Genomic DNA, 18,398 nt, shown 5'->3' with positions numbered 1-18,398 from the left:
TACTAGTGCTCTAGTATTATTAGACCAGTATCTTTACAATTCAAGAAATATTTATTTTGTGCCCTGGCTGGTGTGGCTCAGTCAAAGGGTCACTGGTTCCATACCTACTCAGGGCACCTGCCTGGGTTGTGGGACAAGTCCCCAGTGGGGGCACATGAGAGGCAACCACACACTGATATTTCTCTCCCTCTTTCTCCTTCCCTTCCTCTCTGTCTAAAAATAAATAAATAAAATCTTTAAAACGTATGTTTATTTTGTGTCTAGTGTCTGCCAGAGTCTTATTTCACCTTCTATAAATACGTGACACACAGAAGACAATAAATGAATGAATGGCCTTAAAGGCTGTAAATTATCTAGGACTTAGTTTCCTCATCTGCAAAATAAGAAATGCTGAATATAACATTCTCTCTTATAGCAGCACTGTTCAATAAAACTTTCTGCAATGATGGAAATGCTCCGTATCTATGTGGCTATTCAGCTCTTGGAATGTAGTTAATGCAACCATGGAATTAAGCTTTTAATTTAATTTAATTTTAGTTTAAACAGCCGCATAAAGCTAATTACTTCTACACTGCACACATGCTCTAGGACATAATCTTGTGCAAAAAACACAACTACAATGCATCCCAGTAATCACACACATGTGTGTATGTATAAATACAGAAAACAAAAGTACATAAAACAATACTTCCCTTAACATGTATAAAGCACTGATACTCCCTTATTCTACTGAATTTCATCCTTAAAAAAGTGCTGATCCAACCCACTAAAATCACTTCTTACCACTGTACTAAGGATTCTTTCAGCTCTAAAATATTTTGGTATATATTAATGATTGTCCTAAAAGTATGCATTCAACACTTGCTTTGTAGTCTTAATCACAAGTCACTAATTTGAACTTGCCTCACATTATATCAGGCTCTACTTCAAAGCCTTATAATTATTCCTGTATCTCCATGTTAAATTCACATTTTTCTAAAGATGGCAAGAGTTGCATACCTCTAAGAAGTAGAAAACAAAGGAAACATCTTTCCCTTGTTTTTCACATTATAGAAATGGTAATCAACAGAAATGGTAGGGTGTAGAGAAGAGAGTAGGGGAAGTTGTGGAGATAGTGTTCATGAAAAGAGAGAAAGCTAACTTTTTACTGCCATCACCCTCTCTGAAAAGCCTAATGACTTTTTTTCCCCTCATTCTTGCAGCCTGACAAAGTCCTACAAATTTTATCTTAACCTCATTTGGCTTATTAGAGGAATACAGAACAAGAATGGTTCCCAGATCATGTGTTACAATCTTTCAACCATAAAGTGTTTTTAAAACCCTAATAAAATGATCTGGATTTGCTTCTCTAGCCTAATCTGCCACTTCCTATCCTGAACTCCTCACTAGTATAAACTGTATGCAATTCTACAAAAGGTCCATGTTCTCTCTTACTTTTGGGCCTTTGCACTTGTTATTGATTAGAAGTTAGTTAATAACTTCTAATGTTTTAGGCCTTTGTTTACTATCAGTCACTGAAGGCAATTTTCCCCACCTTAAGATTAGATTTAATGATCCCCATGTATGTCTTCTAGTACTTTGTACCATCCTCATCATTGCACTATTGTAATTGCCCGTTTACTTTCTCTATTTCCCCTACTAGATTTTTTTTTTTATTTTGAGAGTACGTTTTTTAAAGCTGAAGACAGTGAAATGTGGAAGGGATTAGAATAGAAGAAGCAACAGGACAGAGGCTTAGGCGGGGTTGCTTTGGTTCTCTAGAAAGTTCTAGGAAACAAATAAACCTAGGCTGGTCTACTTTGGCTAAATGAGAAGTCAGAGAAAGGGGGACCTTGGGGACAGGGTCATGGGATTAGCCTAGGAAGAGCTGCCACTGCCCACTGTTCCCCTGATTGCAAGTCTCATAGGGACCCTTAGAGTTTAGGAGATGCATGCATGAGAGGGATGAAGAGAGGGAAGAAGGCGTGGGCATGCTCCCAAGAGGGGGAGTGCACCTCCCCTACTAGATTTTAAACTCTTTAAGCCCAGGGCCTATATTTTGTTGTGTTCACTGCTACCAATAATTAAAGGTGTTTATTAATTACTGAATGAGCAAATTCATCCCACTTGCCTAGCATCATTCCCTATTCTCCGTGCTTGGAATGTTCTCCCCAATCCTATCACCAGCATGAGATTCACTCTCTAATATGGTCCTTAATTATTACTATTTCGTCTGGATGTCTACAGCCCTTGTTGATTACACTGTTCATTTTATATTTAACCTACTACCTTGTTTTTTCAGTTAGTCTTGTAATGCATAGATCCAATCTCCTTAACTAAACTGACCAATCTCGAAGGTATTAACGTATGTTTCTCTCTTTTTTTAAAGATTTTATTTATTTTTAGAGAGGGGAGAGAAGGGAGAAAGAGGAAGAGAAACACCAATGTGTGGTTGCCTCTCGCACGCCCCCTACTGGGGACCTGGCCCGGCACCCAGACATGTGCCCTGACTGGGAATCAACCAGCGATCGGGACTCAATCCACTGAGCACACCAGCCAGGGCCGTATCTGTTTCTCTTGGTGCCCCACTACCTAGCATAGCGCTTTGTACACAGTAAACATTAAATATTTGTTAATGAAGAATCAAAATTTTAAGAGTTTGTTTCTCATACAAAGCTGGCAATACGTTAGTAATACTCATGAACAAGTGGTGGCAATTAAATGTTTTGTTAATATATAATAAAAAGATAGCTGAGGTAGAGCAAGCTTAAATAATAAAAACCTGTTCTTGAGAGATAAGGGACACAAATATTAAGAGGCACTATAACCATAACTACATTCATTAGTTAAAGATAAGTAGCTTTACCGCTTCCAAAGCGACCGGTGTACACAGAACACTGTTTTCAGATCAAAGGACCATCGCGTTTACGTGTCAACTTAGGACTGTCTATGTTTTGGACAGAAAGATAATTACGGTTTGGGCTTATCAAGAAGCCCTCTCAGCAAGGGGGATAACTGGTGCCAACTCAACTTGCCGCTTGTTTATACCTAGCTTGCCGTCCCCTTTACAGTGCTCTCCAAATGCTACTTCCGACTGAGTAAAACCTGAACCACCGGCAAATTGGTTCCAAATTCCATCACTAACTTTGTAAAGTAGTCCAGTTTACCTTGCATTTACAAAGGTAAGCAGTATGAGAATGGTGTCTACGGGTATCTTAAACTAAAATAATACAGCGTAAATTCGGCGGGAGTCACCGGCATTCCAGGTGACCTCTGTTTGGAACCTCCTGTCCCATTCCCATATGCTGTACCCGCAACGGATTTTTCACCCCTTTCTCACATTAATAACCCTAATATCCTTCAATTAGTGCTGCTCTGAGTTAGCCCTGACAACCTTTTTCGTGACTCTTTCTCTCACCCGAGGTTTTGAGGGCTACATTTTCCCCACAGGTCCCCTCGTCCTTCACCCTATTACTCCATGTGAATGGCATCTCACCTGGGAGGTCCGAGCGGTTTCTGGGATGCCGGGTTGACGTGACCCCCACTGCGAACTTGAACCGCGCACGGACACTAGAGGCCGGATCAGAATCGAGAGGCGCAGACGCTTTTCGAAAGCAGCCGCCGCGGCAGCCCAGCGCCAGGAATGTATCGCGAGCAGCGCCATCTTGAGCGAGGAAAGAGGAACCGAGAGCAGAGAATTGTGGGACGCTGGAGGACTGAACTCGGCTGCCTTAATCCTTTCTCCCCTCCCCCCGCCCCCTCCCGTTTTCCAAGAGCCCAAGACTTTCTCTTAGGATTTAGGTTCTTCAGCGCTATCGCTTTTTTTTCTGCAAGGGCGGGCCTTTGAGTGTTTTTCTTACACCACCGGGAACGTCAGAGTTAATACTGCCTTTTTTCTCCTTTGCTAGATTTGCCAGGTAAAATACAGGAGGCACAGTTATACTTGAGTTTCAGATAAACAATGTATCGTTTTTTTAGTACAAGTGTGCCTGAAATACTGAGTTTGCTAAATCTGGCAACCTTGTCTGTCATTTCACTCTTCTCTTACCTCCTCCAACTCAGTGCCACACTCCACTCTGTATTTTCTCTGCATATTCTTATCTTCACTCTCCTATGCACAAACGCTTAGGGTAGATCAAACTACAAATATTAATTTCCCCAGGGAGGAGGCTTCATCCGAGGGATTCACTGCCTCTCGTATAGTAAGCAATTTTATTTGGCTGATTGTGTAAACCTTGGAGCAGTTTTCCTTTCGTCTGTTGCTTTTGGGACAGTGTTACACCCGCACAGCTTTGCAAATTAGCATTGCCTCTCAAGCTCCTCCCTTTGTTTTCTGCAGAGTCCTTAATTATTTAAAAATAGCTAGATTGACTGAGGGATAGTAAAGTGTAAATGTATGTGAAATTCAGGTTTAAAGACAGGTTTATATTCTTTTGTCACTACTGTCATCAAGCAAAATGATGTTTAAATATGTTTACAGTTATCTAGGAAACTGCATTTCCAAGTGTAAATGTTACATGAAACCCTGGATATGGTAATGCAATTGCAATTTTATATTCATTGCTGTGTTCTCAAACCTGTCACACAAGACAAGCAAATAATTATGAATTCCTTATGTAGAATCACCCTGGACTAATGGTAAATCTGATGAAGACAAAGAATATGCTTGGCCCAGGCAGTTAGCTTTACTTTGTTTCAAGATTCATATTATACTTCAGGTTTTCAGGTAAGAGGGCGTTTGAGTAGAGTTATTTAAATAAAAATAAATATTCCAACAAAAGGGAACTCCATGTAAGTGAAATGACATGCCAAATAACAAAAAGGCATAAGAAAACTTTTCCAGGTTCAGGAGTTTAAAGAATGTATGGCAGAGTATAAGGAGGGTTTGGCAGAGTAGTAGATTAGCCTGGGTGAACAGAAGCCTGATGGTAAAAAGGCCTCTAAGAAGTTAATGATTGACCCTATAGCCAGTGAAGGGCTTTTATCTGGAGAGTAACATGATCAAATTTGTATGTACACTAAATAAACCACTCTTGTTTAAGTGGAAAGGTGGAGGAGCTGGAGAGGGTTCAGACTGGAGTCATGGCATTAAATTAAGTCATAAAATAAATGCCTTAACCAGGCAGTAACAATGGCAGTAGATCAATTTCTAAGGTATTATGGATCTGGACTTGAAAGAGCTTACTGACTAATTGGATGTTTCTGGCTTGTTATTGTCTTGTTCATAGATCAGTAGTAGCCTCTTTTATTAATGCCTGTATCATCAGTGTATTCAGCACCTGTTCTGTTAGAGAGCAGCACTCTTCACTGGAGAAACCCTAGATTCTTCCAGTGATTTCTGTTAGGGCTGAATGTTGCCACTGGATCTTTCTGCTCAGGTAAGGCATTGTCCAGTACTGCTCTAACTTTCTAAAAATGTAAGAACCTGTATAACATATACAGTGTCTGGCACAAATAATGCCCCTTTTTATTTCAAAATCTGTTATTACAAAATCATAAGCATGTAACTGTGTAACATAACAGTAATACACTCAAGCACACCATATGACATTTTAGGTGAAATGTTCAAATTAAAAGTATAAATTATTATGCCCATATTATTACCCTTCCACCCACACTCAAGCAGGCCTTACTTCTGCAGGGCCCTGTATTTTGTGAGAAATTGTCAGATACGATGTAACAAAATGAAATCTCAAATTTTTATATGTTCAGAAACTCTCATGCATGTTATCTTGCTGGATCTTAATAACAAGATTTTTTTGGGGGGTGGCATTTCTCATTTCTAGTAGATAAACAAGAACAGGGACACATGGTAATAGAGTGAGAACTAGAACCCTGCTTGGTATTCTGGCTGCTCTTCCACAGTTCTTTACCCTAAAAATGTTGCCTGCATTCAAACGTAAGATTTCATTGAAAGTCTCCAGAGGCCATATAGAATCATAAAGTTTTTAGTCAGGCAACACCTCAGAATTCTGAAACACCTGACCTTTCACATGATGTCTCAGGATTCTTGAGAAGTTTCGTTAGAATTGCCTATAGGCATTATTGGCATGGAACAGCAGTTGTGAGGTCTTTTAATGGAGTGAACACACTTTTACTGAAGTAGTGCTCATTGTAAACCAAGTCCTCTGATTCAGAAATGTGAACAACATTGGAACACAAAAGAAGTTATTCTATGATGAACTAAAGTGGGTAAACATAAGCTAAATAAGCCAAAAAAAGTTTCCAGTGCACCCAGAAATAGAATGTGAAGCATAGTGACAGTTGTGCTGGAGAACATCAGCAACAGACAGGCCAACTTGGCCTGCAGCAACCTGCCACATAAGTGTCCGAAATAAAGAGACAGAGGAGCACACAATAAATGCCTCTACAGATAGCTGGTGCACATGCAGATCACATGCACTTTATTTACACAATTGTTATACTATGTATGAATATAACATTTTGTAATTTACAATGTGCTTTTTCACGCCTTATTTAATATTCTCATCAACCTTGGAGATTAGATCGTATTTTCTAATATTCCCATATTTATGAGGAAAAAGGTAGAGACAGGTTGTGACCTGACAGAGGTCACAGAACTAATGGGATGAAGAACGAAACCTAGGTTTTATGACTCCGTGTACAATGATCTTTTCAGTGAATTACAACTGAAACGTGGAAGAAATAGTTGAGTACTTCAGGAAGGCCAGTGATCTTTTCTGTTCCTAGAAAATGCCAGAATTTATTCCTACCTCAGTGCCTTTGCACTTGCTTTCTCCTCTACTTGAGAAAAGTCTCTCTACTGGAGACGTTTTAATACTTCAGATATCACCTGCATAGAGAAGCTTTTCTGGTATACTTCATCTAAAGAATCCACTCCATGTTCCTGACCAACTCTCCTACTGAAAACTAAAAATATTGGATAGATGCATCAATGAGTCAAAAGAAATTAAGAAAGAATAATAAAAATTTTAAAATGACGTTAAAAACTGAGAGAGGGGAGTCAAACACTGACTAGCTTTCACAATGAAGGATATGCTGTCCCCAGTTAAACTGGACTTCAGTTTTTACACTCTGGTGAGATTTGGGTAGAGAAGGGAAAGAGCCAAGTGCTTGTCTCAAATGGAAAAGAAGACCCATTGTAAAATTGATATACCACTGGCTATAGCTTCAAAGAACATCGATTTAGAAGTAAACTTGTCTTCCTCCTCACTCACTTGACTGGGAAAATTGCCTATTTCAAATGTTGGAGAAGAGTAAAAGAGAAAAAAATCTTCCCTAAGTTACTTATTAAGCAAAAGCCAGTAACTACACTTACATTTACACCACTTAATGAATTAAAAAACTTAAAGTCAAGAATTTTGCCGTGCAGTAGTAAACACATTTCTCTACAGAAACTCATTTTCATCTCATGACTCAAAGAATGAACACAATTTCCAACAAGTATAAACTCACAGAGAAAAATTACAAAACATTTAAGGACATGTGGCAACATGAATGAGAGCAGAATATATTGGTAGCAGAATCAGACCCATAAAGACTTCACATTTTGGAATTATCAGACATAAAGTATGAATAATGTTTATAATGTTTAAAGAAATAAGAGAATCCAAATGTAAATAATGTGCTAGAAATTATAAGACATATTCAAGCTGCTTTGATAAATAATAAAAATTTTAGAAATAAAATATATAATTGAAAATAAAATTTTAAAAATCCAGTGAACCATTAGGAAAATGACTATGCAAAACATATGTCTGACATAGGACTTGTATCCAGGATATATAAAAACTCCTAAAACTAAATAATATATGGACAAAAAAGAAACAATTATAAATGGGAGAGAAACTTAACAGATGCTTTATAAAAGCCAAATAATCATGAAAAAGTGCTCAACATCACTAGTCTTCAGATAAAAGCAAATAAAAACCACAGTGAGATACCAGAGCACATCCACTGGAATGGACAAATGTTTTTAAACTAAAAATACTACAGATTGGAAACACTATGGGAGCCACCAGAACTCTTGTATATTTCTGATGGGAATACAAAATAGTTCAACTTTAGGATAAGCTTCAGAAGTTTCTCATAGTTGTAAATGCACCTACCTTGAATCCAACAATTCCACTCCTAGTTATTTGCCCTGGAGAAACAAAAATGCCTGTCCACTAAACACTTTAAAAGACTGTTTATAGAAGCTTCATTCATAATAGCCCCAAACTGGAAATATGTCAAATGTCCCCCAACAGGAGAATGCATAAATAAACTGTTGTGTATTTACACAATAAAATACCACTTAGCTATAGAAGGGGATGTGTTACTGACACTTGCAACAATATAATGCAAGTATTTTGCCAAATGAAAAAAAAAATGGAAACAAAAGTATACATATTGTATAATTCCATTTTATATTGTTTTAAATTAGGTAAAACTAATCCATGGTGAAAACATTAAAACAATTGTCTGTGGCAATGGCAAACTGGGAAATGGTATAGAAAACATTGCTAGGTGTAGCCATTTACCAAAACTGTATAGTTATATTAGTGTATTTTGATATATTTAAACTATACCTTAAAATACCTATAAAAATAAACAAGCTATGGGTGGTGCAGGGAATCAGGAAGATATAGATACAACAAGAGTGGCAAAAGTTTCATGGTTATTGAAGCTGAGTGACAGGTATATGGACATCCATTTTACTATTTTGTTTACTTTGAATTCTTTTAAAATGTCTGTGCTACCCAAAGCTATCCATAGATTCAATGCAACTGCTATTAAAATACCAATGATGTATTTCACAGAAGTAGAACCAATAATCCAAATTTTATATGGAACTGCAAAAGACCTGGAATAGCCACCGTGATCTTGACAAAGAAGAACAAATTTGGAAGTACCTAACATCAAAGTGTTCCACAAGGCCATAGTAATCAAAACAGCATGGTACTGGCATAAAAACATATAGATCCATGGAAGAGATTAGAGAGCCCAGAAATAAACCAACTCCAACATGGTCAATTAATATTTGACAAAGGAGCTATGAGCATACAATGCAGTAAATGCAGTCTACTCAGTAAAAAGTACTGGGAAAATTGGACAGACACATGCAAAAAAAGAGAAGAAAGATAGGCCATGTTTTTACACCATACACAATAATAAACTAAAAATGCATTAAAAACCTAAATGTAAAATTCAAAACAATAAAACTCCTAGAAAAGAAAATATAAGCAGTAAAATCTTGGATATTTCCTGTTTCAAAACAATTTTTCTGATATATTTTCTTGGCCAAGGAAAACAGGAAAAAAATTAACAAATGGGACTACATCAAACTAAAATATTTTGCATAGCAAAAAAAATATATAAACAAAATAAAGATACAGCCTACAGAATGGGAGAAGATATTCACCAATGGTACATCTGTTGATAATGGGGTTAATATACAAAATTTATAAAGAACCCATACTACTCAATACCAAAAGAACAAACAGATGGCCAATAGACATTCAAAAAGATGCTTAACATCACTAATCATCAGAGAAATGCAAATTAAAACCACAGTGAGATATCACCTCACATCTGTCAGAATGGTTATTGTCACTAAATAAACAACAAGTACTGGTGAGGATGTGGAGAAAAAGGAACCCTAGTACACTGTTGGTGGGAATGCAGACTGGTGCAGCCACTGTGGAAAACAGCATGGAGTGTCCTCAAAAAATTAAAAATGGAACCGCTCTATGACCCAGTGATCCCACTTCTGGGAGTAGATCTAAAGAAACCCAAAACACCAATTTGAAAGATTATATGCACCCCTATGTTCATTGCAGCATTATTTACAATAGCCAAGACATGGAAGCAACCCAAGTACCCATGAATAAATGAGTGGATTAAAAAATCAGGGGTGTATATATACGATGGAATATCATTTGGCAATCAAAAATGAAATCTTACCATTTGCGACAGCATGTATAAACAAAGAGGGTATTTGATCAGTGAAATAAGCCTGTCAGAGAGAGACAAATACCTATGATTTTACTCATATGTGGAATCTAAAAAATGAAATAAACAAAAAAATTTGAGACACTCATAGATACAGAGAGTGGATTGGTAGTTGCCAGAAGGGAAGGGGTTGGAGGACTGGATGAAAAAGGTGAGGGGATTAAGAAGTCAAATTATCACTTACAAAATAATTATGGGCATGTAAAATATAGCACAAGGAATATAGTCAATAATATTGTTATAACTATGTGTGTACAAGGTGGGTATCAGAAATACTGGTGGGGCGGGGGAGTACTTTGTAAAGTATATGATTGTCTAACCAGTATGCTGTACACCTGAAACTAATACAAAAGAATACTGAATGCCAATTGTAATTTAAAAAATTGAAATGAGCCCTGGCTGGCGTAGCTCAGTGGATTGAACGCGGGCTGCGAACCAAAGTGTCGCAGGTTCGATTCCCAGTCAGGGCACATGCCTGGGTTGCAGGCCACGGCCCCCAGCAACGGCACATTCATGTTTCTCTCTCTCTCTTTCTCCCTCCCTTCCATCTCTAAAAATAAATAGATAAGTCTTTTTTAAAAATTAAAATGTTCCCTGGCTGCTGTGGCTCAGTGGATTGAGTGCCGGCCTTTGAACAGAAAGGTCGCCAGTTTCATTCCCAATGAGGGCCCATGCCTGGGTTGCGGGCCAGTCCCCAGTAGGGGGCACGCACCAGGCAACCACACATTGATCTTTCCCTCTCTTTCTCCCTCCCTTCCCCTCTTTCTAAAAGTAAATTGCCACGCCCTCTTCCAACCATGTTTTTTGACAAGGTCTGAACATGGAAAGAGGGCATTCAAGGAATCCATCTTCCTGGAAGAGAGCGTGGCATACAAAGGGGGGGGGTAATTTTTCTGGGGATTGATTTTAATAATTTCCTTGCTAATATTAATCATGGTCTTACTTTGTACCCTGATTCCCATAAGAACAGAACATGAGAAGAAAGAGGCTCGAAAAGAGTCAATGATTGATTTTGAGGGAAATTCTGAAGGGACAACTAGTTCTCCCTAGACTATTGAATCATGCCCAGATTGTTTTAAATAAAGTGTTTAGGACTTCCGGCAAGATGGAGGAATAGGTGGACGCACCGTACCTCCTCGCACAACCAAGATTAGAACAACAATAATTTACAACAATAATTTACAGTCAGAATAACACCCAGATCTGGCAGAGGATTTATCTGAATGGAAGTTGGGCAGCCAAGAAGTTGAAGTAGACGCGTTCATCTGAACTGGTAGGAGAAGACGAGCCGGGCGGGCGTGGGGCTGGCTCCAGTCGGCGGCGCGCGGAGGTGGGGGGAAGGTTTGGCGCGAACTCGGCGCAAAAGCCATCCGGCGAGCAAGAACGCAGCAGTGATCCCTGAGTACGCAAGCTGCGGCTGGCAGACCCAGAGGGGTAGTGATTGTGGACCAGGGCAGAACTTGCAGCCCGGAAGCCCAGACAAGGGTCTGAGTCCAGGAGAACGGAACTACCGCCATTGTTTTCTCCCCGCCCCGCTCCCGCTCCCGCCCCGCCCCCACATATAACGTCACAATCTAGCGACTGGGGTGCCCAGCCCCGGTGAGCACCTAAGGCTCCGCCCCCCACTGTAACAAGAGCAACCAGACCGAAAAAAAAAAAAAAAAGGAGAGATAGGGGAAAAAAAAATACGTTTTCAACAGAGCAGATCAGTCCCCCAGGACTCATCCTTTTGAGCGACCAAGAATTAGCCAATCTATCAGATGCGCAGTTCAAAACACTGGTGATCAGAAAGCTCACGGAACTGGTTGATTTTGGACGAAATTTAGATGAAAGAATGCAGATTACCATAAAACAGATGCAGGAAGACACACGGAGGAGAGCCAATAGTGAAAGGAAGGAATATGAGTCTCAAAACAATACAGTGGACCAGAAGGAAGATAGAATCAACCAAGCAGGAAAGCATGATGAAATAAGAATTCAAAAAATTGAGGAAAAGATTAAGAGCATCCAAGACACCTTTAAACGTTCCAAATTCCGAATTATAGGGGTACCAGAATCGGAAGGGGAAAAGCAACAGATTGAGCACGTATTTGAACAAATAATAAAGGAGAACTTCCCCAAACTGGCAAAGGGAACAGTCTTCCAAGAAATCCAAGAAGCTCAGAGAGCCCCAAAGAAGTTGGACCCAAGAAGAAACACACCAAGGCACATCATAATTACATTAGCCAAGGTAAAAACGAAGGAGAGAATCCTAGAAGCAGCAAGAGGTAAGGGGACAGTAACCTACAAAGGGAACTCCTTTGTAGGAGTTCCCATCAGACTGTCAGCTGATTTCTCCAAAGAGACCATACAGGCAAGAAGGGGCTGGAAAGAAATATTCCAAGTCATGAAAGACAAGGACCTACATCCCAGATTGCTCTATCCAGCAAAGCTCTCATTTAGAATGGAAGGGCAGATAAAGTGCTTCTCAGATAAGGTCAAGTTAAAGGAGTTCATCATCACCAAGCCCTTATTTTATGAAATGCTAAAGGGACTTATCTAAGAAAAGAAGATAAAGAAAAGACATGTATAGTAAAAGGACAACAAACTCACAAATATTAACAACCACACCTAAAGCAAAACCAAAAGAAACTAAGTAAACAATTAGAACAGGAACAGAACCACAGAAGTGGAGGACACATGGAGGGTTAGCAGCAGGGGGGTGGGAGGAGGAGAGAGGGGGAAAAGGTATAGAGAATAAGTAGCATAGAATGTAGGTTGAAAATAGATAGGGGGAGGGCAAGAATAGTACAGGAAATGTAGAAACTAAAGAACTCATAAGTATGACACATGGACATGAACTAAAGGGGGAAATGTGGGTGGGAGGGGGGTACAGGGTGGAGGGGAGAGAAGGGGGGAAATGGGACAACTGTAATAGTATAATCAATAAAATATATTTTAAAAAAATTAAAAAAATAAAGTGTTTATAAACCTGAGTAAGAAATTATCCCTGATTGTTCCCATATAAGAATTCATAAATCAGTTACAATAGGTTGAATTATTGGCGGACTTTCCCACACCTGTTCCTTACCCATAGATACAAAGATCTTTCTAGAAAACAAGAAAAAACTATATAGACCCTTACCCACAGCCCAGGGATACCCCTGGGTAGCATATTAGATTATTGGCAAATTATGGTATCCCCCAAAAGGAGCTAATGGTCTCCAGAGGGTTCCAGATCTCCCATTGCCTTATACAGGAGCATATAATGAGGGTGACATTACAATGGTCAATTAGGATGAAGTTCAAGTGTTTTATAATAGTCTAAATTTCATGGAAAGGCTAGCTCGAAGCAGACCTCCCTGGTGTTTATTAACTAAGAAATAAAAAGAGCTTATTGTAGCTGAATTTCCTGTTTATCTCTCCTTATATGTTTGTTTTGGAGATTAAAAGGTGGTGGGATTGTTAGATATCTGTCTCTCAGGTTTATTGATTTGCATAATTCCAATGAAGTTGTATAAAATAATTTCTTGACCAGAGAATAAAATCCCCTCTAATGAAATAGCCCCTGAATGTCTAAAAGTTGTTGGGGTAACAGCCCCGCCTTTACCTTGAATAGGAATATATATCAAGTAGAATTAGACAGGCAAAGAAATAAGAAAAGCTGGTTAACTATTATAAATTAAGCACATAGAAACAGTTACCAGGGAGTTAAAGTCCATGGTACATAGAGAAATATTTTAGACAGAAAAGGTAAATAGGTAAGTTAGACATTACAAAGGCCTTATAATAAATTTCCTATAACCTCTATTCAATTTAGCGTATCCTTTTGCCCCATGACAAATTCTGAGAATTTTAATAAACAATAAGACATTCAAACTGTGTACATACAGCTATTTCTAATTGTCTGATTTATGGCTCTCCTGGTTAAAATAATCTTTGTTTAATATAACTGAATCTATGGGAATTTTTGTATTTTTCCTGGTTACCTTTATATTAATTTTTTCTGCTTTACCTAATTGCAAATGTCAATCACTGCTAAAAATGAAAGTATAAAAACCTGCTTGTACTTGCAATAAACGGAACAGAGCATCACTGTCCTCTGAGGCGTGTTGTCATCTGTCTCCCATTGCCGACGCCTTACCCACCTTTCAGGAAACCCTGGACCTAGCTGCGGCTGGACCGCGGCAGTAAATAAATAAAATGTTTTTAAAAATTAGAATATAAAATGGAAAAATTGAAAGCAGAGGAGTAAATGGTGTAGACTGTAAGATACACATTTGAAAAGATATACAAATGGACCTTTTTAGATGATTGGAATCCCGAGAACCAAGGTAAGGTATATGTCTGAAAGGTGATACAGCTATTTATTTTTGAAAGAAAGTGAATCAATATTTTTCAGAACATTAGCTAATGTTCAATTAATATATTTTTTTCATAGGAATTTAAAATTACAATGCAATGGCTCAAGCATCACCAAAGTCAACTTAAGTTAAGGAATTCTTAGTGTTTAGGGCACAAAGGGATTGTTAAAGAGTTCATCATAGGACTAAGTATTAATACAAAATTATATCAGGATTCCCCAGCTAAATCATATAGTACAATTTTTGGTCCATATGTTAACTCTAGTACTGAAGGTAAGATATTACCTAGTATGAGCAAAAAAGTGTCATATATAGTACAGGAATATAACCTGGACTATTCTGAGAGCCTGGGTTATATAAAATCAAATTGTTCTGATCATGCTTAGGTTCAAATTCCTGCTCCTGCACTACCCCCTAAGGTTTAAATGAGCTAACTAAAGCCTACTGCAAGAAAAACAGCATTCAATATTAATATTAATACTCTTTTGCCTTTTTTGAATTCTACTACTTATTATGTAACTCTAAATTAGACTCATATGTCTCAATTTTCTCACCTGTAAAACAGGAATAATACTGAGTCAAACTAAATTTTTCCCCTTTTACTGAGCCAATAAAATTTAAATTCTGTATAATTACAGCTAATAGTGTACTGACCTAAAGCAGCAATTTCCAACCTGTGTGCTGCAAGAATTTTTAAAACATGAAATTCCTAACTATTTCACCAGGGTCACTGACCTCTTTTCCCTTAGACAGTCAAATATAAAAAAATGACAACAGGCAACACAGCAATAGTCATCCAGTGTGAATGAATCAAAATTGTCAGATTGGCAAAAAATATATTTATATTAACTAATTACTAAAATTCTGTGGCACACCAAAAATATGTGATATTTTTTGCCAGCCTGACATGTGCCATGAGATGAAAGGGTCAGGCACAAAGCAAAGAAAATGGAAGAGGAAGGGAGAGAAATCATATAATTACCAAAACAACAAACAAACATAAAATCACTCAAGTCTCATCAAAGGCCTAGATATTCTTGTTATGTGTTATTTTTCTCTGAATCTCTGCATTTGTTGTTTATGCTCCTGTTTGGAACAAGAAATTTTCAGAAATGGCTGTTTGAAAGGCAAATACAATTATAGACGAAATAGTTAATGCATCTCACTTATAGATGGGGAAGAGACTTGTCAAATGCTGCTCAATGTTTTTTAGAATTATCAGGTTTCTGACTTTTACATTGTAGCTGTTTTAAAATGAAGCCTGTAAGGCACTGTTTCTTAGAGTATCATTTTTTTTTTAAGTACATTTGCTGGGTTACTTGTTAAGCATAAAAATTCTTGGTTTCCATCCCAGATTTACTGAAACAGAAAGTGGTTCATGAGAACCAGCGTTTTAGCAAGCTCTACTGATCATTATGTATCAGTAATGCTCACTGATAATGAAAAGTAATGCTCTAGATCAGGGGGGTCCAAGCCATAGCCCATGGGCCACATGTGGCCCAGGATGGCTATGAATGTGGCCCAACACAAAATCATAAATTTACCGAAAACGTTATGGATTTTTTTTGTGATTACATGTCACAATGTCACGTAAAATAAATGTATGTAAACTCTTGCTATTTGTACGCATGTGTGGCTTCAGTTTTACGATGGTGTGTGGCTTCCAGTGTGTTATCTTCTGAGTTCCAATAGTGGAATTGACAGCATCAGATGTTACATGTGCTCGTGGTGTCTTAGTGAGGCGGCAATTATCAATAATGTTTCAACCTATCATTGCAATGCTAATCATTTAATGTAATTTAGAAGTCAGGTAAGTATTCTTGTTTGATTATTAAAGGTACTTCCACACCTCGGTGGTACCGAGCCAAGCATCACCCACCAAGCTTTACAATTGGCCCTCTACCTCACCCTGCATAGGCAACCGAGAGGGCTGTGGAAGAGCCCAAACCTTGTTTTCTATTTTCCTGTCAATTAGTTTTCATAACAAAAGTAAATAAAGTCCCATATCTATTATTTTTTTTAATCCCAGCATGGCTTCTACAACATCTCAAAAAAAAGAACCCCCCAAAACAAAATTTACAGATGAAAGAAGATGGTTCAATGAAAAGTGGACAGATGACTCTTTTTTGTCCAGACAAATAGTAAGGCACTCTGCTTAATTGTAGGGAATTTGTGCGAGTTTACAAAGACTATAACTTGAAAAGGCATTACATGCAAAAACATGTTGCCAAAGTCAATGCATAGGAAGGATTGGCATAAGGACAAAATAGGTGGAACTGAAAAAAAGTCTGTCTTCTCAACAAATATTTTTTTAAAAAGTTACAACTCAGGTGGATTCCATTATAAAAGCTAGTTAGGTGGTAGTATATTTAATAGCAAAAAAAAAAAGAAAACCATTTATTGATGGTGAGTTTATTAAGCAATGTATAGAAAGCATGGCAGATATAATTTGCCCTGAACAAAGGGGGATTATTTCTAAAATCAGTTTGTCTCACCAGACTATAGTCAGGTGAACTGAAGAAATTGGAAAAATCTATCAAAAGAAGTTTGGAGAGTAAAGCTGTTAATTTTAAACTTTATGCTTTGGCGATGGGTGATAGTACTGATGTTACAGATGCAGCTCAACTTGACATTTTATTAGAGGTATTGGTGACAAATTTAATGTCACTGAAGAAATGGCTTCTTTAGTGTCATTAAAAGATACAACTAAATCAAGAGATTTCTATGAAATAGTAAAAAATATGTTAAAGTCATTTTCTTTGTCTGTGGTCAACATATCTGGTACAGTTGCTGATGGTGCCCTGGCGATGTCAGGTAAAGGAGAGGGATTGTGAAATTAATAGAAGACCATGCAATTGCTGCCCAAAACTCATGTTTGATGAAGTGTCATTGCATAGTACATCAAGAAAATTTATGCACAAAAGCTTTAAAAGTGGATAACGTCATGCAAATCATCAAGACTGTGAATTGCATAAGAGCCAAGGGATTGAGTCATCACCAATTCCAGGAATTCCTTAAAAGTACTGATACTGGCTATGGCAAAATCATTCACTTTTTGGAAGTAAGATGGTTAAGTGGAGGCCAAATGTTGAAAAGATTTTATGATTTGTGACATGGTACCAAGTCACCTATGGTATCAAAAAACAAATTTGTGCTGGAACTTGATGATGAAAAATGGCTTACAGATTTAGCATTTTTAGTGGATTTAACTGCTGATTTCAATGAGTTAAATGTGTGCTCAAGGTGAAAACCAAATGATCAATACCATGTTTCAACCCATAACAATGTTCCAAATGAAACTGAAGTTATGGCAAGCTCAAACTAAGGCAAACAATTTTATGCATCTTGACGTGTTGGCTCAACACAGTCCTGTGAACAGTGAAAAATATGCAGCCTTGCTCTTCAATTTGATACAAGAATTTGAAAACAAATTTCAAAATTTCCAGGAAAATAATCAATATTTTGCTGTATTTGCAACTCCACTTTCACAACATAAATATGTTACCTGCCAATTTTCAAATGGAATGCATAGAGCTATAATCTGACATTCAACTTAAAGAAAAATTTGGTCATGTCTCTTTTCTGGACTTTTATAGGTCCTATCTTCCCAGAGGCAAATATCCCTTGCTTTGCGCCTTATTCTTGTCATCACTATTTGGCAGAACCTACATTTGCCAGCAACTATTTTAAAAAATGAAACACATTAACAGTAACATTAGAAACAAAATATCTGGCGAGTACTTTGGGAACTCACTGAGAATTGCAACTACTATCAAACCAGATATTGATGCACTAGTTTCTCAGATACAATGTCAAACATCCCACTAGTTTTATGTCGCCCTCTTTTCTTTTACTTTTATAATAGAAAATATTTAAAAATCCGATGATGCTTTATTACTTAGATGTGTACATTTTCTACATTGGTGATCATAAACTTGGGGTTTGTTTGACGATTTTAAGATTATCAAAATGGTTTCAGCATAATTGGAGTTATTATGTGAGTACTTCTTTGCTTATCTGTCATGGTGGATATCACAAAGATTATGCACGGACTTTTTTTTTGCTCATCAGTTTCCGTTAGTGTTTGTGTATTTAATGGGT

General features: G+C 37.7%; 1 protein-coding gene across 1 annotated transcript in view; it reads right to left on the bottom strand.

The window, feature by feature from the left end:
* Positions 1–3,675, bottom strand: part of ABCB7 (ATP binding cassette subfamily B member 7) — a 98,326-nt gene extending 94,651 nt beyond the window's left edge. Inside the window, exon 1 of the mRNA XM_028522321.2 lies at positions 3,476–3,675. Coding sequence (XP_028378122.1) covers positions 3,476–3,643 — 168 coding nt within the window. The 5' untranslated portion in view covers positions 3,644–3,675. The remainder of the gene's footprint in view (positions 1–3,475) is intronic.
* Positions 3,676–18,398: the final 14,723 nt, after the last annotated feature.

The sequence above is a fragment of the Phyllostomus discolor genome, chromosome X, assembly GCF_004126475.2.
Source record: "Phyllostomus discolor isolate MPI-MPIP mPhyDis1 chromosome X, mPhyDis1.pri.v3, whole genome shotgun sequence".
NCBI lineage: Eukaryota > Metazoa > Chordata > Mammalia > Chiroptera > Phyllostomidae > Phyllostomus > Phyllostomus discolor.
The sequence above is the reverse complement of the archived record's forward strand: the minus strand, read 5'-3'. Positions and strand labels throughout refer to the sequence as shown.